The sequence below is a fragment of the Denticeps clupeoides genome, chromosome 18 (genome assembly GCF_900700375.1).
Source record: "Denticeps clupeoides chromosome 18, fDenClu1.1, whole genome shotgun sequence".
Taxonomy (NCBI): domain Eukaryota; kingdom Metazoa; phylum Chordata; class Actinopteri; order Clupeiformes; family Denticipitidae; genus Denticeps; species Denticeps clupeoides.
This window is the reverse complement of record NC_041724.1, coordinates 13,330,236-13,347,807: the sequence shown is the minus strand read 5'-3', so window position 1 is coordinate 13,347,807 and position 17,572 is coordinate 13,330,236. Positions and strand designations below refer to the sequence as shown.

The 17,572-nt window shown below is 41.8% G+C and overlaps 1 protein-coding gene across 2 annotated transcripts in view; it reads right to left on the bottom strand.

The window, feature by feature from the left end:
• Positions 1-1,376: 1,376 nt before the first annotated feature.
• The window catches only part of LOC114767970 (protocadherin-1-like), a 155,266-nt gene continuing 139,070 nt past the window's right edge, over positions 1,377-17,572 (bottom strand). For both annotated transcript variants that reach the window (XM_028959955.1, XM_028959956.1), the window contains exon 5: positions 1,377-2,283. In XM_028959955.1, the coding sequence (XP_028815788.1) occupies positions 1,880-2,283 (404 nt within the window). In that variant the 3' untranslated portion in view covers positions 1,377-1,879. The remainder of the gene's footprint in view (positions 2,284-17,572) is intronic.

Genomic DNA, 17,572 nt, shown 5'->3' with positions numbered 1-17,572 from the left:
CATAATGATGCCAAATACAGTTTCTGCAATAGAAATAAAAGTTTCTAGATCTAGAGGGTTCCGCTCCATTTTTTTCAGTCAGGATGACACTTTTTAGTCACATGACATCACTGAATGCAAATGAATGTGTTTTATCGACATTTCAAAAGCACTGATTTCAACACAAATCTGTAATAGAAGCACAACTCATTATATTATTGAGTAGAATTGAGATAATGTTACATTTAATTAAACAAATCATCATAAAAAAAATCCATTAATAGTTTTCATTAGTGCTTTAATCAGTGCATCCAGCATTCGTATATATGTAATAATTTCCTTCACAAAGCTGGCGTAAAAAGGAAATCCTGATTCTTATTTGATTAATAATTGTGCAGCCCTGCTATGTGTGTATATATTAGTGATTGATTGTGTGTGTGTGTGTGTTTTAATTAACCTGATCATCTCAGATGCAGACTGCCACAGTCAGTAGCCATTAGCGTCATACTCCAAACCAACTTCCCGAAGAGCTGCAGTGCACCGGACCCCCAGTCCTCTTCAGATGTGGAAATGATCGCGCCTGATGGCGGGACCCTGCAGGGGTGATTAGCACGAGGCGAAACCTCCCAACCCACCCCCGACGTCGCTGCTGTGCCATCAGCGTGTCACAATTCGCGCTGGTTCGGGTAGCGACGAGAACAGATGAAGGGAACCACAGAACAGCCAGAAGATTACAAGAGAACAGCAAAGGGGGAAAAAAAGCCGATCCCTAGTCTAAAACAGCTCCAAATGCAAAATGAGCTTATTAAAAAAAAAGCCCATTTTTACATCATGGTTCCTCTTAAGACAGAATTTAAATAAGGGTTTAGAGACCAGGGTTAGATCAGTAGTGCAGGAGGGCCTTTCTTGTGGGTGGCCATCTCTACCGCCACAACAACGATACACCAGCTCTGTGTCAACGTGGTGCTTCGAGATGCTAAAACAGTCTCTCTGTCCACTGTGTCCAATGTCTTTTTGTCATTGTCCACTGTTCAGTGTCTCAGTGTCGACTGTAGCTCCAGTGTCATCCACTTGGGTTGCAGAGGACACGTCACGGTACGCAAACTTTTAAACCTTCTCCAAGGTCGGAAATGCCAATGGTGCACGAAAAAAAAAAAAAAAACGTTTGATGTGCTATTTACATGTCTGTACAGTATGAAAGAGCTCTACGGTATCTAAAAAGCCAGGTGCTTGAGTCTTTGCTCCTCTTCATTGAGCCACTGTGTTGATTTTTTATTTTTATTTTGTTGTTTTAAAGCACGGCGGCTGTGATTGTACCTTTGGAGATCTTGCAGTTTGACGGAACAAAAAAAAAACCCAAAAAAAAAACTAAAAAACTAAAAGAAAACTTCGGTGGCCGTGAACAAGCGCTTATTTATAGACCTATGTGGTACTGAGTGGTTCACGTCAAACGTGCTTTTTATTCCCCGCAACTGTCAAATTCTCAATATTCTAAAAAAGAAATAAGAATAATAATACAAATAGTCAGAAAAGCGAGTGAAAGTTGAGGAGTCGATCATTAAATTATCCGAAGTACATTACATTCATCTTCCTTCAAAACAAGTATTTCCTTCGTTGTTTTTTATACACATGATTTTATTATCCCGCTTCTATTTCGGTCCAGCTTTATTTGGACGCTAAAGCCTCTCGCAGTGGATATTCTCATAATACAGCAAGGGATTGTGGGAGATATGAGGCTGCGTCCTGTTTATTGTTTTTATGTTTTTTCCTTTTTTTTTATATATATGGACTGTGCAGCCAGCAGGCACAGGGGACAGATGGAGGGATGGGTGGCGGGTCGTGAGCGACTGTGATGGAGAAGAAGAGGCTTTCGGTGAGACATTCTTCCCTCCCTGCCATCTCACAGGTAGATTTCTCTCTTGGAGCTCTGGCTGGAGGGGGTGGTGGCGGAGGGGTAGTCGGCCGACTGGCTGAGGGGGATCTCCTCCAGGGGACAGTCTTTGCCGGCCTCTCCACCTGCGCTGTAGGCACTGGTGTAGGGGGGCAGGAAGCGGATGTTGGCCATCTTGCTGTTGCCGCCACCTCCTCCACACTCCTCAGCCACCGGTTTTGGACTGCCATTGGTCATCTGGGGCTCTCTCTCTTGGTAAGGCACGAAGGTGGACAGCTTGGGTGCGTTCTTGGTGCTCTTGGAGCGGTTTGGCGATGGCTGGCCGGGCATCCAGCAGGCGTCTGAGTGGCCGAACTCTGTGCACTCCCTTGTACAGTTTCCCGTCATGGCCACATCGGGCAAAGATCTGAGATCTGGGAAAAAGAAGAGAAGAACAACATGAACCAACATGGCGACGCCCACCACGACCACATCTCATTTCTCAATATTTGCCAGGAGAATAATGAAAACTTCGGAGCAGTGAAAAGCTTGTCAGTTGCATCTCAATCACCCCGTCTGCAGTCTGCTCTGCACAAATTCTTCAATCCATAAAGCGACACATCAATCAAAAGAAACAAACATGACTATTAATGCTATATTATTCCGTAACTGGCTGCTTCAACCAGCTAAAGGGCATAAGTAATGTCTGTTTTTCTTTTTCTTTTCATTTGTGGGAGTGGCCTAGTGGGTAACACATCAGTCTATGAACCAGAAGACCACAAAGTTCAAAGTGTCCCTGATCAAGACACTGATTGTCTCCAGGTTGACTGTTGCTGTATCTACTGATTGTAGGTCTCTCTGGATAAGGACGTTGGATAAATGCCATAAAAGTAAATGTATTTTTGTGGACCCAGCCCTGAACATGGAACTAGTCAAAGTAAATACGTATACAGGATACATCTTCTCGTACATGTACTGCGACTAATAAAGCGTTCGAAGATTTTACACTCTACAAAGTCAATAGAAGTTACTTTTCCATTCACTGCTTTTTGGCCCTGCCATGCACACTTATTTTTGCTTGCTCAAAATAGAATAATAAAATGTGTGTAAATACTCTAACAGCAATGCTTAGTAATTCAGATTATATAAACGGTGTTGCATTTAATTAAAACCAGTGTTGATTAAAATGTCAGAATGCAATGCTTCAGCACCTGAGGAAAGACCACACCTAGGCTCCCGAAATCTGTCCCATCCACCAATTTTGTGGTTATCATGACAGGGTGTTGTCATTTATTAACCTAGAGGCTAGAGATTTTTATGCAGAACCCATGCAGGACCGGAGAGTGTTCTGGAGCTGAATTGATCACATTCTGAGATGGACAGGAAGTGGAGGGAGAACACAACGAAGGCACTCTGAAGCCCTCAGCAGTTCTGCATGTGAAGGGTCAGGTCAGAATCACTCTCAGGGGTTTTCAGCATCCAGCTAGTGACCCCGCCCACCCCTGCCATTCTCCCTCCTAATGCATGAAGACGTTCACTACTCACAGGACTAAGTTGAGTTGAGTTGCGTTTGAAGGCCTGATTTGCACACTCTGCTAAAAAACACAGTTTTGACAGACGGTTCCTGGGGGTTCTGTGGTTTCAGCTGAGACTTCGAAATGTTAATGTTTGACACTTCACTTTTGTCTTTTCGTCTGCTGAGGTGCCAGCTTGTTTCGCCTGCTCCTGATAACTTTAATTGAATGTTTTACCAGTCATACCTGTTTACTGACGCTCAGAAAACAAGCATAAATCTACTGGTGTCGTCTGTGGAAGAATTTAAAGGAGGAGGTTCGAAAAAAAGAAAAAAATTCTGAGTCGACTAAAGTTCAATTACATTGCACGGTCAATTACATCTACGTCAGTGGCATTTTCTTTTTCCTTAAATTGAAGTAGTACATTTTCCACAGAAGACAATCAACGTAACGAATGCTAATTGCAAATGCATACACCGCCACTGCAGCATTACAGCCAAGATCAAAAAAGCGGGAAAAAAATAGCACGGCTTAATCGAAAAAGGTCAAAATTTCCACGCACAAATATCAGTGTGCATACAGAACCTAACCTTTCCTCTCTAAGCATGACATTAGATTAGTCTTTGATACCAGGGTTGGGCTGCAGGAGGCAAGGGGTGTGATGCTCTCATGGGGGAGGCTTCTGCTTCCAAAAATGTCTCCTCTCCATGCATAATTGAAATTAATCGCCCTGCTCTGTTCTGTGGCGGGGAGTCATTCTGGTTCATGTGTGCCACTTGTGTTTGTGGGTGCGTGTCTGCTTCTGTGTGTGTGTGTGTGTATGTGTGTGTGCAGTCAAGTCACCCCTGCTCAGCTGCACTTTTGCACGTGGATTTCGGAACAACTTACGCAAAAAAGTCTCGTAATTGTGAATGTAAATGATTATGGACAATCTCAGGCACCCTCTGAACAATGTCATAAACAACCAGAGCAGCATGTTCACCGACGGGACACCACATACACGCCATCAAACTGTTGGACAGGAGGACGAACCGAGGGACAGAGGAAGATGGGGAGGAGTAGGAACAAGCAAACATTACTGTGCAATAGGACACATGACTGGTCAATAAATATTTAAATATTACTTTTATCCCGTCACTATTTTTTATTACTCAGTGTGTATACAAGTATACATTTGTATACATTTAATTTTTTTATATTTATCGTATTACTTTTTATATTTAATATTTGATGCCGGTATACTGCTGCTAGAAACTGAATTTCCCTCAGGAACCTTCCCATGGGATTTTACTCACCTAACTGTGTAATTTCTCCACCAAGGCTATACAATGAATGCACACCATATTGGCCTGAATGAAAGGCCAGACCAATTATAACGCTTACAAAATATTGTAATTAGCACCATACCCTGGTGATGCATTTTGTTCTCCATTTCAGGCCGATATGCTATTATACTCAAACTGGTCTAATACTACTCAATATCAGCAAGAACAAAATCATGATCCTGTTCACACAACTTGTTCTGTGTCCTTTAGAAATAATGTTCTCTGGTGTAGTCTATTGATCTACAGGGTGGGCCATTTTTATGGATACACCTTAATAAAATGGGAATGGTTGATGACATTGAACAAATTTTATAAGTGGTCAGAAACTTGTAAATAACTCCTGAAAGTTACACCATTGTTTTTCTGGTGAAATTACCAATACATTTGATATCACATGACCCTCTTCCTATTGAAAAAAACAAAAAGTTGGATCCAAGATGGCCGACTTCCAAATGGCCACTATGGTCACCACCCATCTTGAAAATTTTGCCCCCTCACATATATTAATGCGCCACAAACAGGACGTTAATATCACCAACCATTCCCATTCCCATTCCCATCCATATAAATGGCCCACCCTGTATAGAGTGACCAGTAAAAATAAATAAAATGATAATTATGGTGTCAAGCCAGATGCACAAGACTTGGCAACCCTGATGTATGAACAGCTAAATAAGACATCCAGGAGGTTCTTGTAGAAAAGGAAAATGCTGAAGATAAACGAGTGGGGGGAAGGATGGTTGATCTGCTGTGGCGCCATAAGAACAATAACAACAATAGCTATAAGGATAATTAAATGATATTTGAAGAAGTATAATCAAAGTCATAACTCCAAGAATGCCTCTCAGCCAACTGCATTCCAACGCAGAAAGTAAATACACCACTATGGCAAGAAGCACGCCATTAGGTGCTCGTCACACATCATAAGTCATATTTCTCCGCTGTACTGCGTTAAGTAAAGAGAGAGAAGCTCTTTTTAGAGCCTCCGTATTTCTTCAGGGGTTTTGTGCGACGAGGTAGGCTAAGCGCAAGCAGCTGTCACTCTACAGTAACCTCCGCAAACGCATCTTTCAGGCGAGCTGCAGATGAAGCAAACGTGTGAAGACACTGTGGCCCTATTAGCAAAATTGTCAGTTCAGAAGATGTAAAAACATCCAAGGTTTTCATGAGAGCTTCCAGCACTCACAAGAGGCTTGCATAACGCAGCCTTTATAATAACCTCCTTTATCCATTAATCTGCATAAATAATCCCAGAATTACAGGCTCTCGGTTTAGTTTGATGATGGCTGCACCGCCTGACGAGCGCTTGTAGGTTAGAGGGCTGATGTTATCTCAGCACCCCTGGAAATGTAAGATACGGGTTCCGGACCGGAGGCTGCAAAGCAGCATCCACTTAATGGAACAAAATGATCTTAATTATTTCTGCATGGCCTCCAACGTTTCTCTGTGAGATAGCGAAGGGGACAGGAACAAGTGATGGCTTAGATTCTGACCCCATGCCTGGACACTCGGCGGCAGCTTCTCTCATTAATCACTGATTTCTGTGGCTGGCTAGAGGACCACGCTGCTTCTAATCAAGCAGGAGGATTAATTGGCTCTGGTTTGAGGCCAGAATAATTGGCAAATCTGACACCGGAAAATGAAGGAGAGGGGAAAGGCTATTAGGGCGTGGGCATCACTGTCACGCAGATCAATCAAGACCTTCTTATAAGCCCCAAGAGGGTAAACCTGTCAAATGCACAAGACAGCCAGGTTAGTTATCAAATACTCTATCAGAGTTGCTGTGAAGAATGTGACACTTGTTGGCATCTTATATTGTCCATTAAAAACTTAATCAAATATTTATACTTGTTCTTTTCATTCAAAATATCAAAATGTTTCCAACTCAATTTTTTTGGAAACATAAAAAAATCAGTTTATCAACAGCATTACAAAGGTGGTCATTAGTCTACTGGATGTGTCAAAAACTGGATGTGTCTAGACATAAAGAGCAACGCTGGTATTGCCCTTTATTGCTGGTATTATGAGTGAGTTGAGTTGGCTATGTTTACAATTTTTGTTTACGGCGATTACCAGACACCCTTATCCAGACTGCCAGGGGGACCGTCCCCCTGTAGCAACTGAGGGTTAAGTGTCAGGGACCAGTGCTCAGGGACACAATGGTAGTAAGTGTCAGAATAGAAAGATAGAAAATTATTAAAGAAGAAAGCATATGCTGAACTCCATCCACCCATCCATCCATACACACTTCTTCCAGTGTTACATATATTTTTTCCTGTTCCTGGAAAGCACTTGTCGGGCACAGTTTACCTTACCTGTGTTTACCTTCATTTAACCTCTGAACTCATTATTACCTGGTTCTTGAGTTGAATGAAGTGTGGTGGAACATGGAAAAATGTAAGATATGTAGCTGTGCCCTCTAGATATGTACATAAGATATGTAGCTGTGCTCCCACATGAACTGTGGGAGCAATGAGCTCAGCTCCAGAACAGGTAAATGTGATTTTTTTTTTTCAAAACTGTTAAAAGAATTAAAAATATTTTTTTATGTTGTCACCATATCTCCCTGGAAAGAAGACCATTCTGGAAAAGCTGAAGTGGGCAGAAGTTAAGTTGGTCCACCTGTGGAGTTGGTCCAACTGTGACTCTTCATACTCTTACCGGAAATACTATGTAATATATAATAATATGGTGCAAATTTAATCATTTCACCTTAAACTGAATTAAATGGTATGGAGCATGATCTTATTTCTGTTCTTGCTTTGCACATTTGTAAATGTTAATGCTAATGTAATAAAAGGTAAAATGTAAAAGTCCTGTACGTTGAAGCAGAAGACAAGCGCACCTGTCCTGCTGAAATAAGTTAACTCTTATTTTCCTATTTTAAAAAATCAGGGAGACAATCAGGCAGATTTGATTAAAATGACAATGACGGAGGAGAAGTGGCTCTCGCTCTGCATATCAAGCAGTGACACTTCCATCCTGACCCCCTCCTCCGTTCTTTCCGCTAAAAACCCAGCATTTATCCCAGCAGAAATTATATTCCATTTATCACTATAAACCACTGGCACAATACAATCACTTTCTATATTAATCTGGAGCCGAGGCTCATGGATGAATACTGATGCATGAGCAGCGAGTGGAGAACAGTGTGTTGGGGCTGACCTAGGACCTGTGTGTGCGAAGGCATGCACACACGCTCTAATGTATTCTCATACAAGCACACATGCACACACAGTCACATGACCTTGTATTTTGAAACTTTTTAAATTGTCGATGTGCTTATACATATTCATACAACATTGCAGTCACATAATTATAAAACTGGATATAACTGCACACATGCTCTCTCTGGAATATATTGCACACGACTTACACACAATTGGTACTATGCACACACTAATGTGTTCTTGTGCATACACATAGTCACATGGCCTGACATCATGAAACAGTGTAAAACTGCAATTTAGTTTCACACATACACATAGAATAGACACACACATATTTTTATTTAAAGCTTTCAAATGCATGTATATGTTAAAATGTATATTTAAATACTGTAAGAACCTGCATAAATACTCTCATCTATGAATATTCACTCGTCATTGCTGCTATACACACACACAGCAACTAAAAGACACACGCATTCTATGTAATTCAGAATGAGAGACAGTGGCTCACACAACAACATGGATTCATGCACATGCTTCATATATAGATTCACACACACACCCAGACAGAGTAATAATGATTTATGTGTGTGAGGCAATGTTCGTGAAGAGCCTGAGAGGTACCGGGCACTCTTGTCTGTGGCACACAGCATTATCCCCCGGGGGCACTCTGAGCGATATCTAATATATTCAGCCACTTCAGTGCATCCCATAATACTCCCAGCCAATTGATTTTCAGCCCTGCTTGAGCCTTTAAATCGCCAGGGGAACGGGCTGTCCAACCCAAGCACTGGAGTACCAGTCGCCGTGGGTGACAGGTAGAGAAGCTGGTGAGCAACAGCTCCCAGTGCCGCCCTCCTCTATCCCACAATCCCCCTGGGCTGCCCGAACGGCGGCCGCCACCCTCTGATGGTTTGGAGCAGACAGGCATGGCTGATGGAGTCCTACACCCCCTTCTCACCCGCGGCCCTCCTCCATTCTCTCGTTTCGTTTTTTCTTCCGTCTCCTCGTCTCTCCTCTGACCCCATCTGCTGCCGTGGAAACCTTGCCGAGTCTAATTAAACTTTGGGCAGATTAGAACTTTGCCTTGTCAGTCTTTATTCATGCTTAAACAAGTTATTACTTTTTTGGAAATTAAATTAGCCGGCTATTAATTAATCGACACGCTGCTTGGAAAGAGGATGGGAAAAGAAGAGGAAGAGATGGAAAGAAGGGAAACTTGGGGGGGGATTCAAGGGGGAACAAGGAAGTGGAAGAAACAAGAACTGCAATATTCAACGGGGTTGTGACCAAGGGAAGAGGGGAGGATGGAGAAAACCCGAGAAAGGGAGCGAGGAGAAAACCGACCTCTGCAAATGCATACGAAAAAAAAATAAAAAATCCAAAAATGACATGTAGTCCATTTGCGGCGCTAATGGCCTCTCCCGGCGGCTGTCGCACTCCTGTTCCTCACATCTCCGTTTTAATACATCGACTGTTGTACTCCGGGTGACATCAATGCATCGACTGACACGTTTTAAAATTAGTCCTGGTCCCTTGATTCAATTCCCAGCTTGGCCACGGTGCCTAACGGGAGTCGATAGAGGCTTGTTGCGATGGCGAACCTGCCAGGTGGCCACGTTCTGCCAAAAACCCAGCGCTTCCTTGTTAATGTATATCGACCAGCTAAAACCTTTACCTGTATTAGACTCAACATACCAAAAGAATCAATGCTAAATTCCACAATCAATACTGGAGAAAATGAATAAACAGAGCGGATTGACAGTAATCCTTTTCCTGATAGACAATTAAGGCGGGTTTTCCTTCTTTAAATGGACTTTATTGAACACTCTTGTTTCCGTTGAACTTGTAAATAAGGAACTTTTTTAGGAAATGTTTTGACCGTTACAAGTTAGGCTTTGCCTAGACTGGAGGATACATTGGCAAGGCATGAAGGGTAATCCATGAACATCCCAGGGAATGACAGTGTCACGTGACTTCGGATGCGTGGCAGCATGAACGCGTTTTCCATTTAATCTGCGTTCTGATTGCCGGCCGGTGGAGACTCACCCACCACTTTGCATCATCTTGCGGTTTGGTTGAGTTTGTGGTATACATACAGCAACAATAGATTCACAGCCTAGGAAGGTCAACATTAAAATGTAGGAACATTAGTTGTCAATATAATTTATGCATATTTCTGAATTTTGGTCTGACTTTTATCAAAGAATCAAACACTTAATTCTTTCATCTCTTTGATTCAAAGTCACAACTACTGTATTAGCCAGAATAAAGCACTTCTTTTCCTCAAAACGTAATAAAAAATGAATAAATGCAATTGATGCAATGTTGTGAATTATCTTTGTCTTCATTTCATTCATTTATGTCTTCTAATTGGTTCAATATGGTTATTATTACTATTGTTTTTTTTGTAAATATTGGTTTCCATGTAGCTGGCTGACATTCAGTCATTAATACAGTGGAAGCTTTTCACATGCATCTGGTGAAAAACCCCGGCAGGCTGGATTGTCTCAAATATTAGTCTCCAATTACCCAACAGTGGCAGTTAGGATGAAGAAAACAGGGCAGATTGTAACATGTGCTGTACGATCCATTTCCATGCTCTCCTGGGACAGATGGACAACCGTGACTTTTCCACCCTAGTAGGATGCAGTGCGTCCCACAACTTTGGTTGGATAGTGAAACCATGATTAATCCAGACTCCTGGTCGAACCTTTCCGTCAGTCAGACATCCTTCTTAAGATCTTAAGGTCTTTCACATTTTACTGAAGGCCAAGAAGGCACTAGTTCAACTTCCCCAACGACCACGCCTTCCTTCTGCTAAGTGTGTGAAATAAGATGACATGTATCAGCTCCTGCCTTGCACCAAGTTGTCCTGGGCTGGACTCCGGCAGCCACAACCCTGCTATGGAATAAGCGTTTATAGAAAGTCAGTTCGTGCACAAATGGGAGAACTGGACCCTCTTTGCATATCAATGGTGTAAAACGTTCAGTCAGAGGTAACAGCAGCCAAAAAGCAGCCTGCGGCAAAACCGAGCACAATGAGCTGGCCAAAATCTCCAGCTAATAAATAATACAGTTTCAACACAATTCCTTTTTTAAAAAAATAAGCCATTAAATATGTAGCCAAGTGCAGTGTTTGATTATGCTGTGGGCCCAGACCGTGGACAGGGATTATATGGGCTCTACTGAGGCGGTGCTTATCGGTGAAACAGATGAGGTACAAAAAAAATAAAATAATAATTAATACGTTTTTTTTTTTTTTAAATAATCCCCAGCTCTAAACTAACTGAATGTGACCCCTCAGTGCTGGAAGTGCAAGTGTGTAAATGTGCAGATTACTGGACTGAGGAGATCAAACGACACACTCTCAAACACTTTAGTGGCCATGCTAATGGAGGCCAAGCTAATGCAATATTAAAATAAAGCTTTCCCTCACACTGCATTTTTAAAAGAAACTAAGAATATTTTATGCATTTGTTTGTTTATGAATTGTATTATTTATACCTACGCTGTGTAACATGCTGTGTAAGATAGATTGTCAAATATGATTTGTATGTGTTTAGAATTTATTGAACTAAATAATTTATGTGTTTTTGTATAATATATTAAGAGTTTGAGTATTAGAGTTTATGTAGATATCGTATGTATTTTTTTCCATGAGACCATGAGACCCCTGACCGGAATGTTTTCATTCCGACCTTCTGTGTTTTCAAACTGCCATATGCATTATTAGATTGTTCTTGATCACATGATACTAATGAAACTTTGGTTGGAATAATAACATTCTGCCAGGGGGTCTTCAGGGGTCACGGGTAACTGGAGACGATCCCACAAGTTATGGTCGCATGCAGGGACTAAACATGGTGCCAGTCCATCTATCCACCCATCTATTCAGCCATTATAATTATTTCAATCGTTTATAATTATGGTGTAAGAGGTGTGTTTTATTTGCAGTTTATTGCATTCAAAAATACCTTTCAAATGCATTATTGATAACAGTCCCTTTCTCTGAGATCCAATGTCCAGAAACAATAGGGGGGGGATATTAATGTAAAGAAAAATTGACCTCAATGTCACATGATACATTTACAGATTCAACAAGCAAAATGAAAACATATCTTTCCCACTGAAGGGAAATTATGGGTGTCTTTTTGAGAGAAATGTATGGTGTTATCCAATGTTTGTTCGTGAATTTTAATTGTGTCCAAACTTTTTTTTTCTTTTAATTTGGTTTCTCTCAATATCTACGTTGCTGTTTGCAGGTGATGATGAATCAATCTGAGCATTGATGAATTGTGCTGTACAGATGGAACACCTTATTCTCTTCCCAGGCATCCACTTATCAAACAGACCCTCAATGTTTGTACAAGTCAAAAAGGGAAAATTCGGTAGGCCCAATATCTGACCCATCTGCAAATCCATACCCGCTTCTATGCATAATGATTCAATTATTTATGGATGAGTAGAAGTGAGGTAGGAAGAAATAAGCATAGGAGGAAGAAAAAGGAGGAAGAACTCTCCCATAGAGGACCTGACACTTTTTAGGGTACCAATTTCCCTGCCTCTTCCCGCTGGACCTCCTTGGAGGAAAAATTCAATTATGCCACAAAAGTGAATGAATTTATGATGGAGCTGCTTGCCCGCCGGCACTCGTCCACGCCATTTCCCAGGATGCTTTTCGGGGCCTGGCGGAGACAGGAAGCTGATTAGCAGACGGGACGATTCTTTTAAATACCCATCGGTACGCTCTAGCATGAGTGCTATGCACCTGTCCCCATGAGGGGTCGGAAAGGGGACAGGCCAGCGCCTCGTCACAAGAAACAAAGAGCAAGTGTATTTGCACACCCTGCAGAGGTGAGGAGCAACGGGACAGTGCTGACCACAGGACTGGTCACTGTGTCATTTTACAAGGACACAGGCGCTGGAGGTCCAGAGAGACCGGAGCAATACATGGAGTCCCTGTAAGAGAGACCGAGGGTAGGAAGGAAGGGGGAGGGGGACATGAGGAGCGGGCCTGTGGAGAGATGGACGCTGAGCGGGGATGGTGTGGCAATGCTCGCTATATGAGGTCATTCTGTCCCTCCTGACGGAGCGTGCAGCCATATGCTCCAGAGATGTGGTTTTAAGCGTGCTGCGTCTTTACACACACACGTATAGAAGTAACCTGCAGTGCGCCGACACTCACTCGCTCTGCATGTGCCTGAACGCATTACCGCATTTGTTTGACTTGTCACCGACCCTGACTTTGTGGTGCTTTTTTTTTTTTTTCTTATAGTCTCAAAATACAGTCAATAAAAAAAGAGACTATTAGTATATATACATATGTATTCACATACCAAAAGCAAATTCAAATATTTCAGTCCTAAAAACCAATTGCCTAGGGCCCTGAGATGAAAGGGGGTCCCCCAGAACGGCTGATTATGTCCTTAATTTACAACCAGTAATCTGAGACTACTGCACGTTACGCTTTATAATTGAAGAAAGATGATGACACGGAGTATTTGCCAGTGCTACTGAAGAAGTGACCATCTACAAACTACTGCAAACTACTGCAAGCTGTAGTTCCAGTTCTTGAACCAGTTCAGCATATATAATTTTCTTAATCATATTTTTATGTTATTTATGTTATGTTAGACCAACTATAATATATGCTAATTAATATCCCTCAAGTATAAAACCGTGGCGCTGGCCTGGTTTGGTTCGATGCTGGGTCCTTTTGCCTGAGGCCCTGTCCAAGGGAGATGCCACTATATAGTTTCAGCACCCCCCCATGGCCCTAAAGCAGATAAGTAGGGTTGTAAGAAAGGTCGAATGAGCGGGAGAATGGATGGACTATGGTTCAGGCATAGCAAATATGCATTACCAATGTATTACATGTTAGGAATGAAATATGGATCCCCTCCCCCGGATATTATGAACCCACAGATAAAGTAATGTATAATGTACGGGTTTGTTTGCTTGAGTGGTGCTTCGGTGTGTATGCGTTTGTCTCCTCGGGTGCTGCAAGTTGTAAGCAGACTCACAGCACGGGCCACACAGCCCTGCCTCACCATTAAACCTACGACCGTTAGCAGCCGTAAGGCTGCAGTTTGCAGTGAGGTTACTGCACACCGGCATCACGGAAAGGCACAAGCTCACACTCATAAAGGCAGAGGGAAAAAACATTAAAACTGACACACACACACACATACACAGAGCAATCTGACTCAAGTACACACACCCCACAGCTGCACAGTCTCGGTGGGGAGGTGCAAAGACGGAAACCCCTGTAAATTCAGACCCCCTCTCAGACACTTCTTCTGATTGGAGGTGGCGGCGGTGGTGGTGGGGGGAAGGGGGGGTACCTGTGCATGATTGCTCTTGTGCACCATCTCTCAACCCTCTCATCACCTTCTGCACACTCAACATGGCTCCATCAGACACCCTTTTGGTATCTTGTTTATGTCTCATAAGAAACCACCACCTAGACTGGACAGTAAAAGGGCACAAATCCCTTTAAAACTATGCAGAGCTGTTGAATTAGACAGGTGCGTTTGGAATGGACTGATGTTCAATGTTTCGTCATGAGCAGGAAATTAATACGGTAAAAGAAAAAAAATGTTAATTGCACTGCGATTTAAGTAATCTTATTTCCACAAAAACTACACGCCATCTGCACATCAGTAGCAGCATCGTGAGAAGTGACACAGATTCACACACACACACACACACACACACACACACACTGTCGAAACAACTGACGGGCACACAGAGAGAGAGTTGGAGATGGGGGGGTGGAATAAACAGAGGAGTAAGAAATGATGGATGCAGCTCGACTGCCGCTGCTAACTTAAACACTTCTGCCTGTCTCTGTCACACTTTTTTTTGCCGTGCGCCGCAGAGGTTCAAAGGTCACAGGCTGATCATGTCAGTCTGCTGTGACGAGTGCTAGAGAGGAAAGTGAGCCATCCAACACAATCCCTTTCAAATAAATTGTGAATGTGCTCCTGCATCATATTGCCGTGTTTTAGCTCTTTGTGAATGTTTTGTGTGTGTGTGCGTGTGTGTTTGTGTGTGTGTGTGTGTGTGTGTGTGTGTGTGTGTGAGATCCTTCATTGCACTCACTCATTTAGAATGCAAAACACAGGGCCACTGAACATCTTGTTTAGAGAGAGACCATATGCTTACTCTCTCAAACTGAAAATACTTGCCCATCTCCGTATTGGACAGAAACACACAGACACACACACACACACACACATAGAAGGAGGGCAGGCATACGTTAGGAGTGGAGTGTGTTCTTCGGGTCGAACTTGTCTCTGTTATCAGGCAGGTACAGAAGCTCTGAGGCCATAAAATATCCCAGCATTCCCTGAGTTTTAGCGGAGTATAGATTTGGCAGCCCTGTCCACAGCAGTCTCACCCTCTCTCATCAGCTGCCAAGTGCCTCACAAAACTGACTCAATACAGATGGTCTCTGCTGATGAAGACTGCGTGTGTGTGTGTGTGTGTGTGCATTTCTTCCCATACATAGGTATGGAAGGTTAATGTGTGTGTATGTGTGTGTGAGTGTGACTGAACGTGAGAGTTTGACAGGATTATCTGATCACACATATGAAGGTATAAGCTGAACACACATCAAATGCCTAGAATTGCCTAGAAGGATTTCGAGATTTAAATCAGTTTGATACACGTCATCAGTGTCGGACTGCACACAATAACAGAAAACACAGTGCTGAAAAGATAATACAATAAAATGTCATATGCACACAGGTCTGAAACACGCAGTGCGTGGCCAAAAGCTCCCGGTTTAAAAAAAAAAAAAAAAAAAAAGCCCTGAAATGAACAGCAGGCATCTATACACACTACACATTGCAGTACTGTGTCAAATGCGCCAGGTCAAAATATGTTTTGAAAGATACATCTGAATAAATAACACAGCGACTGTAACACGTCCCATACGGTAAATATGAAGAGGCCATACTGCAGTCCCAACTAGCAATCGATATTGCCAAATAAAATAAACAGGGTTTTAGATTGATCCTTCAGAGTGGACACGGACAAAGGGAAAAGCCTGAAAGCAGCATGAAATGGCATGAAATAAAAAGACACAAGATCTTATTACTGCAATCTGTGAAACGTCACTCATCCAACAGAATGTTCTACAAAACAAATCTCTAAGAGATTTGAATGCAAATTATACGGTTTGAAATTCTCCAAATAATGTTTGCATCTTATTTCATTTTGTGTTAAAAAATTATATTGTATTCAAATTTGTATTCATTTTTCAAATTGTTTATATAGTTCATAAAGGTAAGCACCTTGCGTAGCTAGTTTGAATGGAAGACACTTGACTAATTCATTCATTCATTGTTCCGACTTTACATAGACCTTCGCCAGTGTGAGATCAGTTTATTGTAACATGGCCAGTTGCGGCCCAAATTTTCAACCTGAAAATTTCGGATCCGTTCACAGTCAGATTTTTGATAACATCAGGGCCTAGTAAAAGCTTGAAATTAGGGCCTCTTGTGTTACATAAAATGACTAGCGTCTGCTGCTTACCTGACTGCTGTTATAATGATGGTGCACAGCAGCAACACGAGAAAACAGCTGGACCACGGGTGTCATTTTTTTCAAAGCTGACGCTAGACTTCAAATTCTCTCCACAGGTCTTAATGTCTTTACCTGCGGCAACGGGCAATGCTATTATAAATACTACAATACTAATACAACAGTTCAAGCTCTACATTCTTCTGCAATGCATTCTTCCATAAAATGTTAGAAGCGGGGAAGATGGAAATTTCCTTTAGAGGGATTAGGTGAAATGGATTATGAGGCTGTTTAAGTAATACTCAGGTAATGATAGTCCATCAGAGAAATGCTGGAGTCCACATCTGCTCTCTAAATTACAGTCACACAGCATTTTTTTTTTCCTTTGGTGTCAATGGTGGGCTGTTGCAGCTCACCGTCTGTATTTGTGCAAGCATGCAAACAACATTAGCAGTTGAAAAAAAAAAAATATATATATATATATATATATAATTTTTTCCAGCTCAGTGTATACTTTTGCACTGCTCATAACAGCAAGACCGCCTTTTTTGACCAGTCTTTATTTTATTCTCATTATGTTCTACTAGCTAAGACAGATAGGCTAGCATTATGCAACAGCATTATAGCAAAATTTAACAAATAGCTTCTTTCTTTCGTGCTTTCTTTCTATTAGCATGTCAGAGTGTAGATGTAAATGTAGATGATGCTTCATTAACTCAGTAATTTCGTATTTATTAAACAGTACGCTAGCATAGATCCTTCCCTCTACAGTCTTCTGTGCTATCTGATATAACTTATTCCTATTTATTCTATTTTAGATAATCAACGTTTAGGTCTGTAAAATGCAATATACATTTCGGAAGACCGGATACCAGCATTACGCTTTTTTTATTACTGTTTTTTTTCAGCTGGGATTACTTTCCTTTACATATTTCCTCTCACTTTTTCTTTCTTTCTGAAATGAATGCTGTAAAGGTCACATCATTAACATAATATTATTCAGGATGCTAGCATAGACTGTTGCCTCGATTTCATGCATGTTTTCTGTTGTATTCATATATAAGTTCAAATGTTGTCAAATGGCTGTGATATGTACAATCTGTGTACATGCAAGCTAAACCTTTTTTTTTTTTTTTACCCCAGTGCTTTTCAATCTAAAGGGTTATACTAGTTTAACATGCT